At 37.5% G+C, this 22050-nt stretch overlaps 1 protein-coding gene across 1 annotated transcript in view; it reads right to left on the reverse strand.

Moving 5' to 3' along the window:
• LOC117092223 (guanylate-binding protein 7) overlaps window positions 1-22050 on the reverse strand; it is a 46673-nt gene that overhangs the window by 9821 nt on the left and 14802 nt on the right. Inside the window, exons 4-8 of the mRNA XM_033225513.1 lie at window positions 11057-11166; window positions 10657-10853; window positions 8725-8970; window positions 7698-7978; window positions 5966-6178 (exon numbers count right to left, since the gene is read on the reverse strand). Coding sequence (XP_033081404.1) covers window positions 5966-6178; window positions 7698-7978; window positions 8725-8970; window positions 10657-10853; window positions 11057-11166 — 1047 coding nt within the window. The remainder of the gene's footprint in view (window positions 1-5965; window positions 6179-7697; window positions 7979-8724; window positions 8971-10656; window positions 10854-11056; window positions 11167-22050) is intronic.

The following is a 22050-nucleotide window of genomic DNA, read 5'->3' on the forward strand; positions in this document are numbered from 1 at the left end:
AGCAGCCTCCCTCATGCCTGTCCAGCCTCTTTTCCCAGGGATGCTGCTCACCACCCACCTCAGACAACCAGATTTCTATGCAGTTCTACAAACCCATATCCTCCATAGTTTGCATTATTTGCTTTCTTTTTTCTTCTGCCTGAAAGCCTGCCTACCCTTTTCAAATTAGAGTAATATCTATTGATACTTTACCTAATAGCTCTTATCTCGCTGGAAGCTTTTCTAGTCTAATTATTAATTAATTAATTAATTTACTTTTGATCACTGTTAAGAATGTTGATAATAGTTCACTAAAAGTAAACAGTGTATTCAAATTTAACTTAAAAAGTTAAAACCTTAAAAAGACCGAACAGGTAACTATTTGGTCTATTTACAGGAGTAGCGGTGAATATAATGGAAAATTAAACAGTTGAGAAACTTTTTTTTCTTTTTTGAGACAGTCTCACTCTGTCACCCAAGGGTAAGTTCAGTAGTACTATGACTTCAACCTTGAACTCCTGGGCTGAATGCTGCTGCCTCAGCCTCATGTGTAGCTGGGACTGCAGATGTGTACTAATTTTATTTTTTATTTTTGTAGAGATGGAAGTCTTGTGATGTTGCTCCTGGTCTTAAACAATCCTCCTGCCTTGGCCTCCCAAAGCGTTGGGATTATAGGTGTGAGACATTGTACCTGGCCTGAGAAACTTTAGGAATTTGAAACTTTAAGGCAGTAACATGGCTGTCCAAAATGGGAAATTATCAATCACGGAAAATACAACACTGCATAGACTTAACAGTCACACATGGGAAGGAAAAAAAGGCATAAATACCTCAGCCAACATGTGATTAGTGACTGAAATTTGGGTGGGTGGGGCACATCACAGAAGGAAGGACCTAGGCATTTTTTGATGGTTATTTTCCTTGTTTCCTTCTTTCAAAAAAAAAAAAAAAAATCAGATTCATGGGTGTGTTAGGCCATTCTTGCATTACTACAAATACCTGAGACTGGGCAATTTATTTTTTTTCTTATTGTGTGATTGTAGCTTATTCATTTTCATTGTGATATAGTATGCCATTATGTGAATACACTAGTTTACTTGTTCTATTGTTGATGGACATTAGGGTAAAATTTCAGTTTGGTGCTATTGTGAATGGTGCTGTTGTGACCATTTCTGTCCCAATCTTTGAAGTGAATGTATATATCTAGGAATGGATTTGCTGGGTCATTCGGTATTTGTTTTTCAACTTTAGCAACTGAAACCAAACAGTTTTCCAAATTGATGCTCTGATTAATACCTCATTAGCAATGTGTGAGAATTCCAGTTGCTTCATATTCTTGTCAACACTTGGAATTTTGACTTTTTAAATATTAAACAGTCACCTTCTTTTCATTTTGTGAGGAAATTGAAACTCAGATAAGTGAAATTACCTGACCTGTACTAGGCTTGGTTCTGAGAATGCAAAAGACATTGCAGTTCAGAATTTAGCCCTTTTTTCTCTTTAACTAGTAGGGACTTATGGAGTAAAAAATCATACCCAGATTTGATATACATATCTTTCCAAGGAGGATTACAAGTAGCTATTTATTTTCATCTGATCTGTATTTAAAATAGTTTTTTGGACACTACTGTTGTAGGGTGAGTGAGCAATAATGATTTAGGTTTAGAGTTAGGATCTACATTTAATTTTTTTTTTATTTAACTTTTATTTTAAGTTCAGGGGCAATTTATAAAGCAAAGAGGTTTAATGGGCTCATAGTTCTGCAGGCTTTACAGGAAAGGCTTCTGGTAAGGCTTCAGGAAGCTTTTACTCCTGGTGGAAGGTGAAGCAGGAGCTTGCATGTCACATGACAAAAGCAGGAGCAAGAGAGAGCGAGAGATAGTGGTTGGGGGAGGTGCTACACATTTTAAATGACCAGACCTCCAGAGAACTCACTATCACGCAGACAGCAGCAAGCCATGTAGGATCTGCTCCCATGATCCAAACACCTCCCACGAGGCCTCACTTCCAGCATTGGGGATTACAATTCAATATGAGATTTCAGTGGGGATAAATAACCCAACTCAAATCAATGGGGTTCACATGCAGGTTTGTTACATGACTATATTGCATGATACTGAGGTTTGGGCTTCAGTCAAAACAGTCACCCAGATAGTAAACATAGTACCCCTTGCCTCCTCTCTCTTGTATTCCCCAGTGTATATTGTTCCCATCTCTATGTACATGTGTATTCATCGTTTAGCTCCCACTTACAAGTGAGAACATGCAGTATTTGGTTTTCTGTTTCTGCATTAATTCACTTAATATAATGGCCTCCAGATGCAACCATTTTTCTGCAAAGGACATGATTTCATTCTTTTTATGGCTACATAGTGTCTCAAGGTGTATATGCACCGCATTGTTAAAATCCAGTCCACTGTTGATGGGCACATAGGATGATTCTGTGTCTTTGCTATTGTGAATACTGCTGTGATAAAATATGAGTGCAGGTGTCTTTTTGGTAGAATGTTTTATTTTCCTTTGGGCGTATACCTAGTAATAGGATTGCTGGGTTGAATAATAATAATAATAATTCTATTTTTAGTTCTTTAAGAAATCTCTAAACTGCTTCCCACAGGGGAATTTACAATTTACAATCCCACCAGCAGTGTATAAGCATTCCCTTTTCTCTACAACCTCACCAGTATCTGCTATTTTTTCCTTTTTTAATAATATAGACTAATTTCTAATTTTGTTTTACAAGTTTTTTGAAGTTGATTGATAAATAAAAATTATGTTTAAGAGGAACAGCACAATATTTTGGTATATGTATACATTATGAAATGGTTACCATTATCAAGCTAATATATTTGCACCTCATGTAGTTATCTATTTTTGTATGTGTGTGGTGGGAACACAAGGGACCTACTCTCTCAGAAAATTTCAAGTATACAGTACATTAACTATAGTCACCAGGCTATACACTAGGCATCCATAACTTATTCATCTTATAACTGAATGGTTGTACCTACTGCCCACTATCTCCTCTTTCCTCCCACCCCTCTCCCCCTGGTAACCACCCATTCTACTGTGACTTTCACTTTTTTTTTTTTTTTTGACAGAGTCTCACTCTGTCACCAAGCTGGAGTGCAGTGGAGTGATCTCAGTTCACTTCAACCTCCACCTCCTGGATTCAAGTGATTCTCCTGCCTCAGCCTCCCGAGTAGCTGGGACTACAGGCATGCACCACCATGCCAGGCTAATTTTTTTATTTTTAGTAGAGACAGGGTTTCACCATGTTGGCCTGGATGGACTTAATCTCCTGACCTTGTGATCCACCTGCTTCAGTCTCCCAAAGTGCTGGGATTAGAGGCCTGAACCACTATGCCCAGCCAACTTTCACTCTTTTTAAATAATTTCACACGAAGGTGCGTCATGCAGTATTTGTCTTTCTAAGAATGGCTGATTTCACTAAGCATAATGTCCTCCAAGTTCATTCATGTTGTCACCAGTGGTAAGATTTCTTTCTTTTTAAGGCTGAATAATACTTTATTTTATATATCTATATTTACATATAGATAAGCATATATATCACATTTTCTTCACTTGCTCATTTCTGGATGGACACAGGTTGTTTTCATGTCTTGGCTATCATGAATTATGCTGCAATGAACATGGGAGTGAAAATATCTCTTTGAGATAGTGACTTTAGTTCCTTTGGAAATAGAACCAGAAATCCACCAATAGCTGTTAAACTAATACATTCAGTAAAGTTGGAGGATACAAAATTAACATACAAATTCAGCTGCATTTCTATGCACTAAGAACAAACTATATGAAAAAATAAGAAAACAATCACATTTATAATAGCATCGAAATAATAAAGTGCTTAGGAGTAAATGTAACCAAAGAGGTGAAAGATCTGTACACTGAAAATCATAAAATGCTGATGAAATTAACTGAAGAAGACATAAAGTAAATCGAGAGATATTCCATGTATACTGATTGGAAAAATTAATATTGTTAAATGTTCATACTATCTAAAAAATCTACAGATTTACACAATATCTATCAAAATTCCAACGCTGGGCCGGGCGCGGTGGCTCAAGCCTGTAATCCCAGCACTTTGGGAGGCCGAGACGGGCGGATCACGAGGTCAGGAGATCGAGACCATCCTGGCTAACACGGTGAAACCCCGTCTCTACTAAAAATACAAAAAACTAGCCGGGCGAGGTGGCGGGCGCCTGTAGTCCCAGCTGCTCGGGAGGCTGAGGCAGGAGAATGGCGTGAACCCGGGAGGCGGAGCTTGCAGTGAGCTGAGATCCGGCCACTGCACTCCAGTCCGGGCGACAGAGCGAGACACCGCCTCAAAAAAAAAAAAAAAAAAAAATTCCAACGCTGTTTTTTCCACAGCAGTAAGAAAACCAATTATAAAATTCATATGGAACCATAAAAGACCCCAAATAGCCAAAGCAAGAAAAACAGAGCCAAAGGCATCATACTGTCTGACTCCAAAATCTACTACAAAGGTATCAAGTAGCATAATGCTGGCATAAAAACAGACATCTAACTCCGTGGAACAGAATAGAGAGCCAGAAAACAAACCTACACGTTTACAGGCAAAGACTTTAAAAAACATGTGCCAAGAGTACACCAAGAGAAAAAGGGAGTATCTTTAATAAATGGTGGAATGGTGGTAGGAAAATTGGACCCTTGTACTACACACAAATGTCAACTAAAAATTGGTTAAAGATTTAAACATAAGACCAAAGACTGTAAAACTCTTAAGAGAAAACCCAGGAAATACTCCTAGACACTGGTCTTGGCAATGATATTTTTGGATTTCACACCAATAGCACAGGCAACAAGTGCTAAAAGAAACTAGTGGGACTACATCAAACTAAGTTACCACTCAATAAAAAAAAGAAAGAAAAAAAGAAAAGACAACATACAGAATAGAACATATTTGCAAACCATATATCTGATAAGTGCGTAATATCCAAAATATATACGGAGCTCATATAACTCAATAGCAACACAATAAAATGAAATACAACAAAACTGATTTTAAAAAAATGAGCAAAAGACCTGAACAGACATTCCTCAAAAGAAGACATTTAAATGACCATCAAGTATGTGAAAGCATGTTCTGCATCACTAAACTTCAGAGAAATGCAAATGAAAACCATAATGAGGTATCACCTCACACAGAATGATGATTATCAAAAAGTCAAAAGATAACAAGCACTGGCAAGGAGAGAGAAAAGGGAACCCTTAGACACCGTTGGGAGGAACGTGAATTAGTATAGTCATCATAGAACACAGGACAGTTTCCTCAAAAAGAAAAATCATGAGTTTCCAATGGCTTTTAAGTACATAGATCAGCCCATCAGCTCCACCACTTACTGACTGTGTCATCTTAGGAACTTTATTAGCCTCTCCATGCATTAACGTTTCTCAATTGCCTATATGGGAGATAGTAGTAACTAATTTACATTATTCTGAGAATGAAATTGATAATCCAACAAAATCACCTAAAACAATACCTGATACACAAAATGAATGCTCAATGTCTATGAACCTTTCTGTTGATCATCACCATCATCATCATCACTATCAATGTATACCAGTATGATAAGCATAAACACTCCATATCCAATTGAGTATTAATTTGTCCATCTTGTGTAAGACCATAAAATTCTGAAAACAAAGCTCTTCCTTTCATAGTGTATTTTCTGTATTTAGCACAAAAACTATCACTTTATTTGATAAATAAAAGAAATGGTTTGTTTCACCTGGACTTCTGATTCTAAATCCTCTTTGGGAAAAAAATAGTTCTGTTTTAGTAAGAGTAGCTAAATAATTGTGGATTTTAAGATTTAAAACATCAAGGTATTTCCATGCTTCACTTTTTGTCCATAAATGGTGCTGTGTTCTTAGATTTTCAGAAGGGGCAACAAGGACCCTCTGACTATCCTCTGTCATCCATTCTCCCCTTATTCCTCACCTTAATTCCTTTTCTGGGCACTAGTGTATAGTCCTGTTCAATCTTCCTTTTTGCTTCTAAGTAGATATCGTGCCCTCCAGGAACAAAGAAAGTTCCTCTTGAAATACTTTCCATCAAGAGCTCTGAAAGCCGCTTAAGCTCAGCCTGGCAATATTTGGCAGATGCCTCTTCATTCTGTAGCACAAAGTCTTCCTTCTTTTTCTCCATGGTGTCCTGCCAGAAAAGTGTAGGGGAAAAAAACAGTTAGAAAGAAGCTGTTAGAAGGGAAGGTCCAACTGTGATCCTCTTGGAAGAAGTAGTCTGATGGCCTCAGAGTGGACTGAGATATGGTGTAGACCAAGAGTCAGAAGACTTGTTTTAATTCCATTTTGGATCAGTTCTCTGCATGGCCTGTGGAAAGTTCATGAACTCTATCTTTCCTTCAGCAAAAGTATGATTAACGGTGATCTAACTATAAAAAATAAGCAAGGAACAATTCAGTTGTGGCAGTAGTAGTGTCCTTAGAGAGCATGGATTGCTACGGATAAAATGTGTACACAGAAAATCAACCCTTCTGGTATAATCACATCCCAGTAATGACTTGATTGTACTCTGAACAGAGCTTGGAACTCCAAAAGGGATCTTAGCATGTGAAGATATGGGAACATTATTATTTTTTGCTTACATTTGTAAGTTATGATTGCATCTGGGTTTTCTCAATATGTACTAAGAGATTTCTGTCACTTGTGGACTGGTAATAGACAGACTGAAAGAAGGCTATTCAATAACAGTGCCAACGGCAGATTTAAGATATCCGCCAGGATTTCCCCTCCGAAGTTTCCACACTCTCCATAGTCCCTGGGCTTATTAATATGATGGAGTGTACTCCAGTGTTTAGGTAACATTATATGATATCTGTTGACTTTTAGAAATGGAGAATATTCAAGTAGTACTGAGTATACTCAAAAAAGTATTTAAGAATTACCATATCACATGAGCTCTTTGAAAGCAGAGCTTTTTTGTTTACCTTGAGGCAGAAGAGGAAGCCAGAGAGATTAGAAGCAAGAGAAACATTTGATGCATCATTGCTGACTTGAAGATGGAGAGAGGTTCACCTGAGCATACAGGTAAGAAGTAAGCTCAATCAACACCTTGTTTTCAGCTTGTGACACACTGAGGGGAGCACACAGATGCCCTAAAAGGAACTTCTGACTTACAGAGCTGTGAGCTTAGGCATTTTTTCACACTCAGAGTCAGGGAAGTGCTTCTTTATTTTACCTTTTTATAAAATTAAAAAAAAAATTGTATATGTATAATGCTTGCATCATGTTATTTTGAAATGTAACATGGAATGTAACATAATCTGTACAAGTTAAGAATTCTGTTTAACTTGTATAGATTACGAAATTACTAAAACTAAGTAACATATATATTAGCTCAAATATTTGTCATTCTAAATACTATTCTCTTAGTAATTTTCAAGAATGCAATACATTGTTATTAACTGTAGTTAGTATGTTGTATAAATGTGTTGTTAAATGGGCTACAATCATAATTTCTTATATATGATAGAAAATTAATAAATTTCCCATATTTTAGAAAAATCAAAAACTGTAGCCCATTAAATTCAGTCACATAAAATAATCCAAGCTCCCTTTACCATGAGAAAGAGATGAACCATGGCATTAAAAAGGTGGGCTATAAGTATCATTCCAGAAAGGCAGTAATCAGGAAAAAAAAAAACGAAGATTACCACGAGCTTCTTCTGAAATTCCTGGTTTTTATCCTTGAAGGAGTGCTCCATGAAGACTGCAATGGCTTCCCTCTCACAGGCCGTGTGCACGTCCAGCAGGTCCTGGAGCGTATCTGTTGGGAATCTCACTTGCTGGGCCATCCGCTGGCTGTAGTGGTCAGCTGCCCTCTGCACGGCCGCTGAGTTCTCACGCTGGGCCAGAGCTGCCATTGCATTCTCCAGACAAGGAACTGCTCCACTGTTGATGGCATCCAGGTAGGTCTCCACCAGCATCCCCAGCCCTGAATGATTTAGGAAATTTAGGGAATAGATAGAAAGTTTTCACTCATTGTTTTACAAGTGGTATATATCAGCATTCTAAAAATCACAAAAAATTCCATTGAACATGAATTTTCCCTCCTTCTCCTTCTTTTAATTCTACTATTACTACTACTACTACTTTTTACAAAGCCACTTTCTTACAATAACATCACTGTTGTTCCTATTTATTCTTTCTATTTTGTTCTCCAGCTCACCACATTACAAAGTTAATTACTAATCACAAACAATATGGAGCAAGGGTTTCTTGAAAAAGAATACTTTTCTGCTTAAGTAAAAATTTAAAAACATTTATTCAGCAAAGTAAATTATATCATTTGTGGATCATGATTCTGAATGTAAACACAGGTGCCTTTATAAAAACACTTAAGAGAGTGCCAGAACGTTAAACCCTGTGAGAAGCTCTTTTCTGTACAGAGCACTAAAAGACTGCACAGGTAACATGTTCATGAAGCCAGCTTTGTTTATAAGATTTTGCTGAATTTTGTATCTCAAAATCTCATTAGGCTTGCAGATACTTACTTTCTGTTTTGTGTAAATTCACAATACATCTTTTATACCCTCACTGAGAAAAATATCCTTCACTTATCCCACACCTCATAACACAGATGTTATTTCCTTACCAGTTGTTCGTGCTTATAAGCTTAGTTTACTAGTTTTTGAGATACAGTAGGCCTCAATAAACACCCATATAGGGAAATAGACTCACGGTTTCCAGTGACAAGGATTCCTTCCCTCAGGGTCTTGGTCTTTGCATGGGTGAGGATATAAGAACAGAAGTTTTCTGATTGCACCTGAAAATTACTATCCAGTTGGTCTTCCGGTACTTCTTCAACATGGAGTAAGAGTTTTTTGTCATTTGTTGGCCGGTCAAAGACAAAGCACTTCCGTTTTGGAAAGAAATGCCTGATCCACTCCCTGGGCTTGTTAGAATTTTGGATTTGGGGATTCTTGCCTGCAGAATTAGTGAAAAAAGTGACTACTGAAGAACAGCTTTTAAGCGAGCCTGAAGATTTTCATTTCCAAAGTTCCTTGCATCAACCACTACAGTCTCTCATGTCTGTGAATCTATGCAACAAAACCTCTCATGCAACCAAACTTATGCTAATCTACTTAAGGTATGAAAAGTCAATGTCTGCACAAAGCAGAGTCAGAAAGGTACTTCTGGAAAGGAAGGGAAGGCATCCACCTCAAGTGAAGGAATTTATGGTTGGTTTCCTCAGCTGCTGTATGATGTCTCGTAGATGATTTTTTAAATGTTTGCTGAATTATGATTAACTAAAATATGATAAGAAGTACTTTCCTTAAAAATTATATATATTTAAGGTGTTATAACATGAAGTTTCGATGTGCGTGTACATAGTGAAACTACTACTAAGTAAGCAAATTAGATATCCATTACCTTCCATACTTTTCATCGGTTTTTTTTGTGGTAAAGGTACCTAAAATCTAATCTCTGTAAATTTTAAATGTAAAATACAATATCGTTAAGGATAGTTCTCCTGCAGTATATTAGATCCCTAGACTTTTCCACCCTATATTACTTCAAGTTTGTACCTTTCACCCACATGTCCTCATTTCCTTCCTCACCGTGCCCTGGTAACCACTGTTCTACTCTCTGTTTCTATGTATTTGACGTTTTAAAATAGAATCCATATAGAAAAGAGGTCCTGTCATATTTTTCTTCCTGTTTCTGGCTAATATTACAGAGCATCATGGACTTTCTCAATCTTACTGTCCCCGTGTCAGAAATGAAATGTAGGGCTTAAAAATAAAGTAATGCTAGGAACAAGGACAAGATGTGGCTGGGGAAAATGTCGGAAAGAGACAGAAAATACTCAGGTCAGATTATATTAGGTCTAACATTGTCTTGCAGAGGGATTCTGTGGCATGTATCAGTTATTCAAAACAAATATTTGTTGAAAGGATGAACAAATGAACAAACATGGATATTGATTGTAGGTGCTAGCAGGTATCCACTCTGCTAAATATAGTCTATTTAACAAACGTATATTAGGTTGACAACGTATTATATGAGACTGTAGAATGAAGTAGGTGATGTTATGAAAACAGTAAAATAAAGGGTTTGACAGTCCTATTGGAAGCACATGTCAGTGCATTTTTTTTTTAATTTCCTGAATCATTAATCTGTATGACTCTCCTTTTTCTCTAAAGGATATAACTATCCAGGCTAATAAAATAGACCGAGTGAGATGTATTTCCAAAATTTGATCATTTGACTTCTTGTGATTCTGCATTTACGAGCTTCCAAACTTATTAGGTAATTTTCTCCAAATAGAATAGGAAGAGAACTTGAAGTTAATAAGTAACACAAATATATGAGTCTTAGGATGTGATAATATTAATTGTAATCCTTGACATATTTTTCATAGTACTTATTGGTCTAAAATCATTTGATAGAACTTTGAGTTTTAAATTTCCTCAATGAATTTGAACCTCAGCCTCTGGGAAATTTCAAGTAAAAATAACCACAAAAATCATAATCACTTGTCAATCACCAACCACCATAAGCAAGGGCCTCAATCAGGTCCAATATAAAAATTTGTGTAAGTTGAAGAGCAGGTCCTAGTTGAGCCCACCCACTACTGAACCTTCTGCCATCTAGGCCATGCTCTGATACCTGGAATCAGCTTCAAGGCATTCTCCAAGTACTCATCTTCTGTGATGGGGTGTCCATCTAACTTCAGTTCCAGGGTAAAATCCCGAACAGTCCAAATAAAGTCTGGAAAGAAACTCACAAACTCGCTGGAGTCCTCAACTTCATCAGGTTTGGGGCAGGATTTCGCCCTGATTAGCTCTGTTAGTTCAGTCACATAGCTGGGATCTCAGCTAAGGAAGGAGTGGCACCCTACACCATTGTTTCCACATCTCACTTAGAAACAAGTTTTATACACGTTCCCTTTTGCACTGTGTCTTTTCTTACTCAACCAGGACAACTGAGTCACAGCAAAGAAGACACAGTATCCGTTTCCATTCCCCTAAACTCCATAAAACCTGCTCTTCACTTCCGGGAAGGATACTGCAGCTGCTCCAGGGCCTGGTGGTTGATGGTGTTCATGCTGTTGTAGACAAAGCTGCTGCTTAGAAGCACAGCCAGGGCAAAGATCCAAGAGTCATTCTTAGGGTCACTCTAGTGTTAAAGAAATAGAAAAAAGGAAGCCACAGTTTAGATACATCTCAAGGTCAACTATTTGTATCCATGTAACCAAAACTGAAGTCATTCCAGTTTTCCCAAAATGCTGTGTCTAAAGGAAACACAAATGTAAGCTTTATATGCTTGTCAGCATGATTCAGTGAAATTAAATAAATCAGCTATAGAAAAAGCAGCTTAAGCATCTCTATTTTCCCTAAAAATATTGTTAATGTATAATAGCCAATCACATGATAAGTAAATATATTTCTTCCTTTATGCTTTATCAATTGTGCTGTAACTATTATAAGGAGAACATCTTGGTTTGAAGTCTCCTGAATGATGCTCTCCACTTTTTGTATACAATAAATTTAAATTTTTCCAAACTTGATCTGATATTATTTGTGACACTTGAAAGCACATTACTGTTAGGACTTAAGAGTCTCCTTTTAATTTATTCACTTATTAATTCATTCATTTGGTTGTCCATTCACTATTTCAGCTGTAGTATATATAACTGAATAGTAAGGCATGTAATATGAATTTTGAAGGTCATGTTAAAGTCAAACTGTATTTTTGCCATTTATATTGATCTTCTCAGGATGTCACTTTCTTTAGATATTAAAAGTAGCAGTTGACATGGTCAATGTGTAAAATATTTGATGCAGTGCCTAAAGCATAGTAAGTATGTAGTAATTAGTGAACAATAATCCTTTGGCAGATTTTCTCAATCATGGCTATATTAGGAATGCAAATGATAATCAATCAAATTCACCAAAAATTGTTCAGCTATGTACAAAATGCAGACACTGCCTTTGGTTTTGTGGATGCAAAGTTCCATAATCACAAGAAGATGACTTTCAGGAGTGGCAGATAGCATTGTCAACATAAAAGTGCAACCAAGATGATAATTTCTGCCGGGAGTGGAACGAAAGTCATAATGTAAAAAATAAAACAAACAACAATCTAAAAAATGGGAGGTGGGAAGGAAGGAAAATAAAGAGAAACAAATGCTCTGTGAGTTCGAGCAAGAAGTTACTATGTCTAACTAGAATTAGATGGCAGTAGGTTGAAAAGAGCTGGACGTTAAGGAGTACATAAAATGAGGACTTGCGGAAATGAAAGAATTAAAAAGGTGAAAGACCCAACAAAATCCAAGTCAAAAATGTTAGGATATGATCATATAATGGTATTACAGTTATTTAATTCAATTGAATGAGTGAATAGGTATGTGGAGAAGACAAGGCTAGAAATACTATTCAGGGCAAGACATGAAGGTCCCTTAAATAGAATTAAATGCTGACCAAATCCACAAATTCCAAGGCCAACAAGTAATTTTACTCCCATCAAGCATGTATATATTTGTATGTTTTGGTTCCTTGAACAGTCATACTTTTGCAAATAAAAAAGTTTATGCACCTTACAATCTATTTCAAATCAATATTTCATCTTTGTTGTACACTGAAATGATGATTGATAACTTTAGAACTGTATCTTTAAATTCACTATTTCTAAATGAGACCCCACACACATTTGTAATTTTTGCAGTATGAAAGCCAAACCACACTAATTCTATTTTCTTTTTTTTGAAATAGAGTCTTGCTCTGTTGCCCAGACTGCAGTGCAATGGTGCAATCACTGCAACCTCCATCTCCCAGGTTCAAGTGATTCTTCCACCTCAGCCTCCGAAGTAGCTGGGATCACAGGCACCTGCCATCATGCCTGGCTAATTTTTGTATTTTCAGTAGAGATGGGATTTCACCATGTTAGCCAGGCTGGTCTTGGACTCTTGACCTCAGGTGATCCACCCACCTTGGCCTCTCAGAGTGCTGGGATTACAGGCGTGAGCCAATGCATCTGGCCTCTCTTTTCTTTTTTTTTTCTTCTTTTTAACTTTTAATTTAAGTTCAGGCTTATCCCCAAACTTAATAAAATAAAATAAAATAAAATAAATAAGTTAAAATATTTTATTTTAAGTTCAGTGGTGCCCCTGAACTTAATGAAATACCACAAAACTTAATAAAAGTTTAAAAAAGGAAAATTGAGAAAACATCCCTGTCTGACAGCTTTGAAGAGAGTACTGGTTCTCCCAGCACGGAGTGTGAGCTCTGAGAATGGACAGACTGCCTCGTCAAGTGGGTTTTTGACCACCAAGTAGCCTAACTGGGAGAGACCTCCCAGTAGGGGCTGACTGACACCTCATACAGCTGGCTGCCCCTCTGAAAAAGCTTCCAGAGGAAGGATCAGGCAGCAACATTTGCCATTCTGCAATATTTGCTGTTCTACAGCCTCCCCTGGTGATACCCAGGCAAACAGGGTCTGGAGTGGACCTCCAGCAAACTCCAACAGACCTGCAGTGGAAGGTCCTGACTGTTAGAAGGAAAACTAACAAACAGAAAGGACATGCACACCAAAACCCCATCTGTACGTCACCATCATCAAAGACCAAAGGTAGATAAAACCACAAAGATGGGGAGAAACCAGAGCAGAAAAACTGAAAATTCTAAAAATCAGAGCACCTCTTCTCCTCCAAAGAAACACAGCTCCTCGTCAGCAATGGAACAAAGTTGGATGGAGAACGACTTTGATGAGTTGAGAGAAGAAGGTTTCAGACGATCGGTAATAAAAAAACTTCTCTGAGCTAAAGGAGGATGTTCAAACCCATCGCAAAGGAGCTAAAAACCTTGAAAAAAGATTAGACAACTGGCTAATGAGAATAAATTGTGTAGAGATGACCTTAAAGGACCTGATGGAGCTGAAAACCATGGCATAAGAACTATGTGATGCATGCACAAGCTTCAGTAGCTGATTTGATCAAGTGAAAGAAAGGGTATCATTGATTGAAGATCAAATGAATGAAATGAAGCGAGAAGAGAAACTTAGAGAAAAAAAGAGTAAAAAGAAATGAACAAAGCCTCCAAGAAATATGGGACTATATGAAAAGACCAAATCTATGTCTGATTGGTGTACTTGAAAGTGATAGGGAGAATGGAACCAAGTTGGAAAACACTCTTCAGGATATTATTCAGGAGAACTTCCCCAACCTAGCAAGAAAGGCCAACATTCAAATTTAGGAAATACAGAGAATGCCACAAACATACTCCTTGAGAAGAGCAACTCCAAGACACATAATCGTCAGATTCAGCAAAGTTGAAACGAAGGAAAAAATGTTAAGGGCAGCCAGAGAGAAAGGTCACGGTACCCACAAAGAGAAGCCCATCAGTGGATCTCTCAGCAGAAACTCTACAAGCCAGAAGAGAGTGGGGGCCAATATTCAATATCCTTAAAGAAAAGAAAAGAATTTCAACCCAGAGTTTCATCTCCAGCCAAACTAAGCTTCATAAGTGAAGGAGAAATAAAATCCTTTATAGACAAGCAAATACTGAGAGATTTTGCCACCACCAGGCCTGCCTTACAAGAACTCCTGAAAGAAGCACTAAACATGGAAAGGAACAACTGGTACTAGCCACTGCAAAAACATGCCAAATTGTAAAGACCATTGATGCTAACATGAAACCGCATCAACTAACAAGCAAAATAACCAGCTAACATCATAATGTCAGGATCAAATTCACACATAACAATATTAACCTTAAATGTAAATGGCCTGAATGCTCCAATTAAAAGACATAGACTGGCATATTGGATAAAGAGATAAGACCCATCAGTGTGCTGTATTCAAGAGACTCATCTCATGTGCACAGACACACATAGGCTCAAGACCCATGAGTGTGCTGTATTCAAGAGACCCATCTCATGTGCACAGACACACGTAGGCTCAAGATAAAGGGATGGAGGAAGATCTACCAAGCAAATGGAAAACAAAAAACAGCAGGGGTTGCAATCCTAGTCTCTGATAAAAAGACTTTAAACCAACAAAGATCAAAAGAGACAAAGAAGGCCATTACATAATGGTAAAAGAATCAATTCAACAAGAAGAGCTAACTATCCTAAATGCATATACACCCAATACAGGAGCACTTAGATTCATAAAGCAAGTCCTCAGGGACCTACAAAGAGACTTAGACTCCTACACAATAATAATGGCAGACTTTAAGACCCCACTGTCAACATTAGACAGATCCACAAGACAGAAAGTTAACAAGGATATCCAGGAATTGAACTCAGCTCTGCACCAAGCAGACCTAATAGACATCTACAGAACTCTCTACCCCAAATCAACAGAATATACATTCTTCTCAGCACCACATCACACTTATTCCAAAATTGACCACATAATTGGAAGTAAAGCTCTACTCAGCAAATGTAAAAGAACAGAAATTATAACAAACTGTCTCTCTGACCACAGTGCAATCATACTAGAACTCAGGATTAAGAAACTCACTCGAAACTGCTCAGCTACCTGGAAACTGAACAAGTGGTTCCAGAATGACTACTGGGTACATAACGGAATGAAGGCAGAAATAAAGATGTTCTTTGAAACCAATGAGAACAAAGACACAACGGAGCACAATCTCTGGGACATATTGAAAGCAGTGTGTAGAGGGAAATTTGTTGCACAAAATGCCCACAAGAGAAAGCAGGAAAGATCTAAAATTGACACTCTAACATCACAATTAAAAGAACTAATGAAGCAAGAGCAAAGACATTCAAAAGCTAGCAGAAGGCAAGAAGTAACTAAGATCAGAGCAGAACTGAAGGAGATAGAGACACAAAAAAACCCTTCAAAAAATCAATGAATCTAGAAGTTGGTTTCTAGAAAAGATCAACAAAATTGGTAGACCACTAGCAAGACTCATAAAGAAGAAAAGACAGAAGAATCAAATAGATGCAATAAAAAATGATAAAGGGGATATCACTAGCAATCCCACAGAAATACGAACAACCATCAGAGAATACTATAAACACCTCTATGCAAATAAACTAGAAAATCTAGAAGAAATGGATAAATTCCTGGACACATGCACCCTCCCAAGACTAAACCAAGAAGAAGTTGAATCTCCAAATAGACCAATAACAGGCTCTGAAATTGAGGCAATAATTAATAGCCTACCAACCGAAAACAGTCCAGGACCAGATGGATTCATAGCAGAATTCTACCAGAGGTAGAAACAGGAGCTGGTGTCATTCCTTCTGAAACTATTCCAATCAATAGAGAAACAGGGAATCCTCCCTAACTCATTTTATGAGGCCAGCATCATCTTGATACCAAAGCCTAGCAGAGACAGAATAAAAAAAGAGTATTTTAGATCAATATCCCTGATGTACATTGATGCAGAAATCCTCAATAAAATACTGGCAAACTGACTCCAATAGCACATCAAAAAGCATTATCAACCACAATCAAATTGACTTCATCCCTGGGGTGCAAGATGGGTTCACCATATGCAAATCAATAAATGTAATCTATCATGTAAACAGAACCAAAGACAAAAACCACATGATTATTTCAATAGATTCAGAAAAGGCCTTTGACAAAATTCAACAGCCCTTCATGCTAAAAACTCTCAGTAAACTATGTATTGATGGGATGTGTCTCAACATAATAAGAACTATTTATGACAAAACCACAGCCAATATCATACTCAATGAGCAAAAACTGGAAGCATTCCCTTTGAAAATCAGCACAAGTCAGGGATGCCCTTTCTCACCACTCCTATTCAACATAGTGTTGGAAGTTCTGGTCAGCGCAATCAGGCAGGAGAAAGAAATAAAGGGTATTCAATTAGGAAAAGATGAAGTCAAATTTTCCCTGTTTGCAGATGACATGATTGTGTATTTAGAAAACCCCATCATCTCAGCCCAAAATCTCCTTAAGCTGATAAGCGACTTCAGGAAAGTCTCAGGATACAAAATCAATCTGCAAAAATTACAAACATTCCTATACACCAATAACAGACAAACAGAGAGCCAAATCATGAGTGAACTCCCATTCACAATTGCTTCAAAGAGAATAAAATACCTAGGAATCCAACTTACAAGGCATGTGAAGGACCTCTTCAAGGAGAACTACAAACTACTGCTCAATGAAATAAAAGAGGACAAAAACAAAAAAGAACGGCACTATTCACAACAGCAAAGACTTGGAACCAACCCAAGTGTCCACTAATGATAGACTGGATTAAGAAAATGTGGCACATATACACCATGGAATACTATGTGGCCATAAAAAAGGATGAGTTCATGTCCTTTTCAGGGACATGGATGGAGCTGGAAACCATCATTCTCAGCAAACTATTGCAAGGACAGAAAACCAAACACTGTATGTTCTCGCTCATAGGTGGGAATTGAACAATGAGAATACTTGGACACAGGGTGGGGAACATCACACACCGGGGCCTGTCATGGGATGGGGGGAGGGGGGATGGATAGCATTAGGAGTTATAATGTAAATGACATGTTAATGCGTGCAGCACACCAACATGGCACATGTATACATATGTAACAAACCTGCATGTTGTGCACATGTACCCTAGAACTTAAGGTTCCATGCTCATGGATTGGAAGAATCAATATCGTGAAAATGACCCTACTGCCCAAGATAATTTACAGATTCAATGCCATCCCCATCAAGCTACCAATGACTTTCTTCACAGAATTGGAAAAAACTGCTTTAAAGTTCATTTGGAACCAAAAAAAGAGCCCACATTGCCAAGACAATCCTAAGCAAAAAGAACAAAGTTGGAGGCATCACGCTACCTGACTTCAAACTATACTGCAACACTACAGTAATCAAAACAGCATAGTACTGGTACCAAAACAGAGATACAGACCAATGGAACAGAACAGAACCCTCAGAAATAACACCAGATGTCTACAACCATCTGATATTTGACAAACCTGACAAAAACAGGAAATGGGGAAAGGATTCCCTATTTAATAAATGGTGCTGGGAAACTGGCTAGCCATATGTAGAAAGCTGAAACTGGATCCCTTCCTTACACCCTATACAAAAATTAATTCAAGATGGATTAAAGACTTAAATGGTAGACCTAAAACCATAAAAAACCTAGAAAAAAACCTAGGCAATACCATTCAGGACATAGGCATGGGCAAGGACTTCATGACTAAAACACCAAAAGCAAGAGCAACAAAAGCCAAAATAGACAAATGAGATCTAATTAAACTAAAGAGCTTCTGCACAGCAAAAGAAACTACCATCAGAGTGAACAGGCAACCTACAGAATGGGAGAAAATTTGGGCAATCTACCCATCTGACAAAGGGCTAATATCCAGAACCTACAAAGAACTTAAATAAATTTACAAGAAAAAAATCAAACAACTTCATCAAAAAGTGTTCAAAGGATATGAACAGACACTTCTCAAAAGAAGACATTTATGCAACCAACAGACACATGAAAAAATGCTCACCATCACTGGCCATCAGACAAATGCAAATCAAAACCACAATGAGATACCATCTCACACCAGTTAGAATGTTGATCATTAAAAAGTCAGGAAACAACAGGTGCTAGAGAGGATGTGGAGAAATAAGAACACTTTTACACCCTTGGTGGGACTGTAAACTAGTTCAGCCATTGTGGAAGACAGTGTGGCAATTCCTCAAGGATCTAGAACTAGAAGTACCATTTGACCCAGCCATCCCATTACTGGGTATATACCCAAAGTATTATAAATCATGCTGCTATAAAGACACATGCACACATATGTTCATTGCGGCACTATTCACAACAGCAAAGACTTGGAACCAACCCAAGTGTCCACTAATGATAGACTGGATTAAGAAAATGTGGCACATATATACCATGGAATACTATGCGGCCATAAAAAAGGATGAGTTCATGTCCTTTTCAGGGACATGGATGGAGCTGGAAACCATCATTCTCAGCAAACTATTGCAAGGACAGAAAACCAAACACTGTATGTTCTCGCTCATAGGTGGGAATTGAACAATGAGAATACTTGGACACAGGGTGGGGAACATCACACACTGGGGCCTGTCATGGGATGGGGGGAGGGGGGGATGGATAGCATTAGGAGTTATAATGTAAATGACATGTTAATGCGTGCAGCACACCAACATGGCACATGTATACATATGTAACAAACCTGCATGTTGTGCACATGTACCCTAGAACTTAAGGTATAACAACAACAAAAAAAAAAAATGAAAAAAATGTAACTTAACTTCCTCATCTGTGAAGATTTTAAAATGAGATTAATTTTCACTTAGGGAGGAAGCAAAGTGAAGAACACAGATTTCACAGATGGGATGCCTGGCTGAAATTCCAGCTTGACCATTGGCAGCTGTGTGACCATGGGCAAGTTACTCGACCTCTCTCTACTCAGTGTCCTCATATGACAGGTAGGGATAATAATAGCACATGTTTTATAGGGTCATTGTATGATTAAACAAGTTATTATTTATAGAGTGCTTAGAACAGTGCCTGGCACATAGTGCTATATGTATTTAGTAAATAAATAAAATTAGAAATTGAGGGGATAAAAAAGAATTAATTTGGTCACAATAAAGGCTTCTTTCTTTCCTTTCCAAATGCTTAAAAAGAACACTTAAAAAATTTATTTTGAAAAAAATAGAATTAGTTTGTTTCGGCTTTCATACTGCAAAACAGGGGTTTGTTACATAGGTAAACTTGTGTCATGGAGGTTTGTTGCATATATTATTTCATCACTCAGGTATTTAGCCAAGTACCTATTAGTTATTTTTCCTGATCTTTTCCCTCCTCCCATTGTCCACCTTCTGATAGGCTCCAATGTGTGTTGTTTCCCTCTATGTGTCCATATGTTCTCATCATTTAGCTCCCACTTATAAGTGAGAATATGTGGTATTTGGTTTTCTGTTTCTGCATCTCTTTGCTAAGGATAATGGCCTCTGGCTCCATCCATACCCTGCAAATGATCTTGTTCTTCTTTTATGGTTGCATAGTATTCCATAGTGTATATGTACCACATTTTCTTTATCTAGTCTATCATTTATGGGACTTTAGGTTGATGCCATGTCTTTGTTATTGCACCATAACGAACATTCACGTGCATGTGTCTTTATAATAGAGCAATTTATAGTCCTTTGGGTACATATCCAGTAACGGCATTGCTGGGTCAAATGGTACTTCTGTCTTTAGGTCTTTGAGGAGTTGCCACACTGTCTCCAACGATGGTTTAACTAATTTACACTCCCACCAACAATGGAGAAGTGTTCCTATTTCTCTACAACCTAGCCAGCATCTGTTATTTTTTGACTTTTTGATAGTAGCCATTCTGACTGGTGTGATCATGATAGTATTGTGGTTTTGATTTGCATTTCTCCAATGGTCAGTGATGTTAAGCTTTTTTTCATATGATTGTTGGCTGCATATATGTCTTCTTTTGAAAAGTGTTTATGTCCTTTGCCCACTTTTTATTTTTATTTTTGTAAATTTGTTTAAGTTCCTTAAAGATGCTGGATATTAGACCTTTGTCAGATGCAGAGTTTGCAAACATTTTCTCCCATTCTTTAGGTTGTCTGTGTACTCGGTTGATGGTTTCTTTTGCCGTGCAGAAGCTCTTTAGTTTAGTTAGTTCCCATTTGTCAATTTTTGCTTTTGTTACAATTGCTTTTTTGGCATCTTCATCATGACATCTTTGCCCATGTCTATGTCTTGAATGATATGGTCAAGGTGGTTTTCCAAGGTTTATATAGTTTTGGGTTGTATATTTAAGTCTTTAATCCATCTTGAGCTAACTTTTGTATATGGTCTAAGGAAGGGGTCCAATTTCAATCTTTTGCATATGGCTAGCCTGTTATCCCAGCACCATTTATTGAATAGGGAATCCTTTCCCCATTGCTTGGTGGTTTTTTTCTTTTTTTTCCAGGTTTGTCAAAAATCAGATAGTTGTAGGTGTTCAGTCTTAAATTCTGGGTTATCTGTTCTGTTCCATTGGTATGTATCTGTTTTTGTACTGGTTCCATGTATTTTGGTTACTGTAGCCCTGTAGTATAGTTGGATGTCAGGTAGCATGATGCCTCCAGCTTTGTTCTTTTTGCTTAGAATTGCCTTGGCTATTTTTTGCCTGAGTTCTTTTTCGGTTCCATATGAATTTTTTAAAAACAGTTTTTTTCTAATTCTGTGAATAATCTCAATGGTAGTTTAATAGGAATAGCATTGAATCTATAAATTGCTTTTGGGCAGTATGGTCATTTTAACAACATTGATTCTTTCCATGAGAAAGGAATGTTTTTCCTTTTATTTGTGTCATCTCTGATTTCTTGGAGCAGTGGTTTGTGGTTCTCCTTGGAAAGATTTTTTACCTCCCTAGTTAGCTGTATTCCTAAGTAGAAATTATGAATGGCAGTTTGTTCCTGATTTGGCTTTCAGCTTGACTGTGGTTGGTGTATAGGAATGTTAGTTACTTTTGCATATTGATTTTGTATCCTGAGACTTTGCTGAAGTTGTTTATCAGCTTAAGAAGCTTTTGGGCTGGCAGTGTGGGGTTTTCTAGACATAAAATCATGTCGTTGGCAAACAGGGATAGTTTGACTTCCTCTTTTCCTATTTGGATGCCCTTTCTTTCTTTCTCTTGCCTGATTGCCCTGGCCAAGGCTTCCAATACTGTGTTGAACAGGAGTGGTGAAAGAGGGCATCCTTGTCTTGTGCTGGTTTTCAAGAGGAATGCTTCCAGCTTTTGCCCATTTAGTATGATGTTGACTGTGGGTTTGTCATATATGGCTCTTATCATTTTGAGCTATGTTCCTTCAATACCTAGGCTATTGAGAGTTTTTACCATGAATGGACTTTGAATTTTATTGAAAGCATTTTCTGCATCTATTGAGATAATTGTGTAGTTTTTTGCCTTTATTTCTGTTTATGGGATGAATCACATTTATTGATTTACATATCTTGATCCATTCTTGCATTCCAGGGATAAAGCCTACTTGGTCATGGTGGATAAGCTTTTTGATGT

This window comes from Trachypithecus francoisi, unplaced genomic scaffold, assembly GCF_009764315.1.
Source record: "Trachypithecus francoisi isolate TF-2019V2 unplaced genomic scaffold, Tfra_2.0 Lachesis_group12, whole genome shotgun sequence".
Lineage (NCBI taxonomy): Eukaryota > Metazoa > Chordata > Mammalia > Primates > Cercopithecidae > Trachypithecus > Trachypithecus francoisi.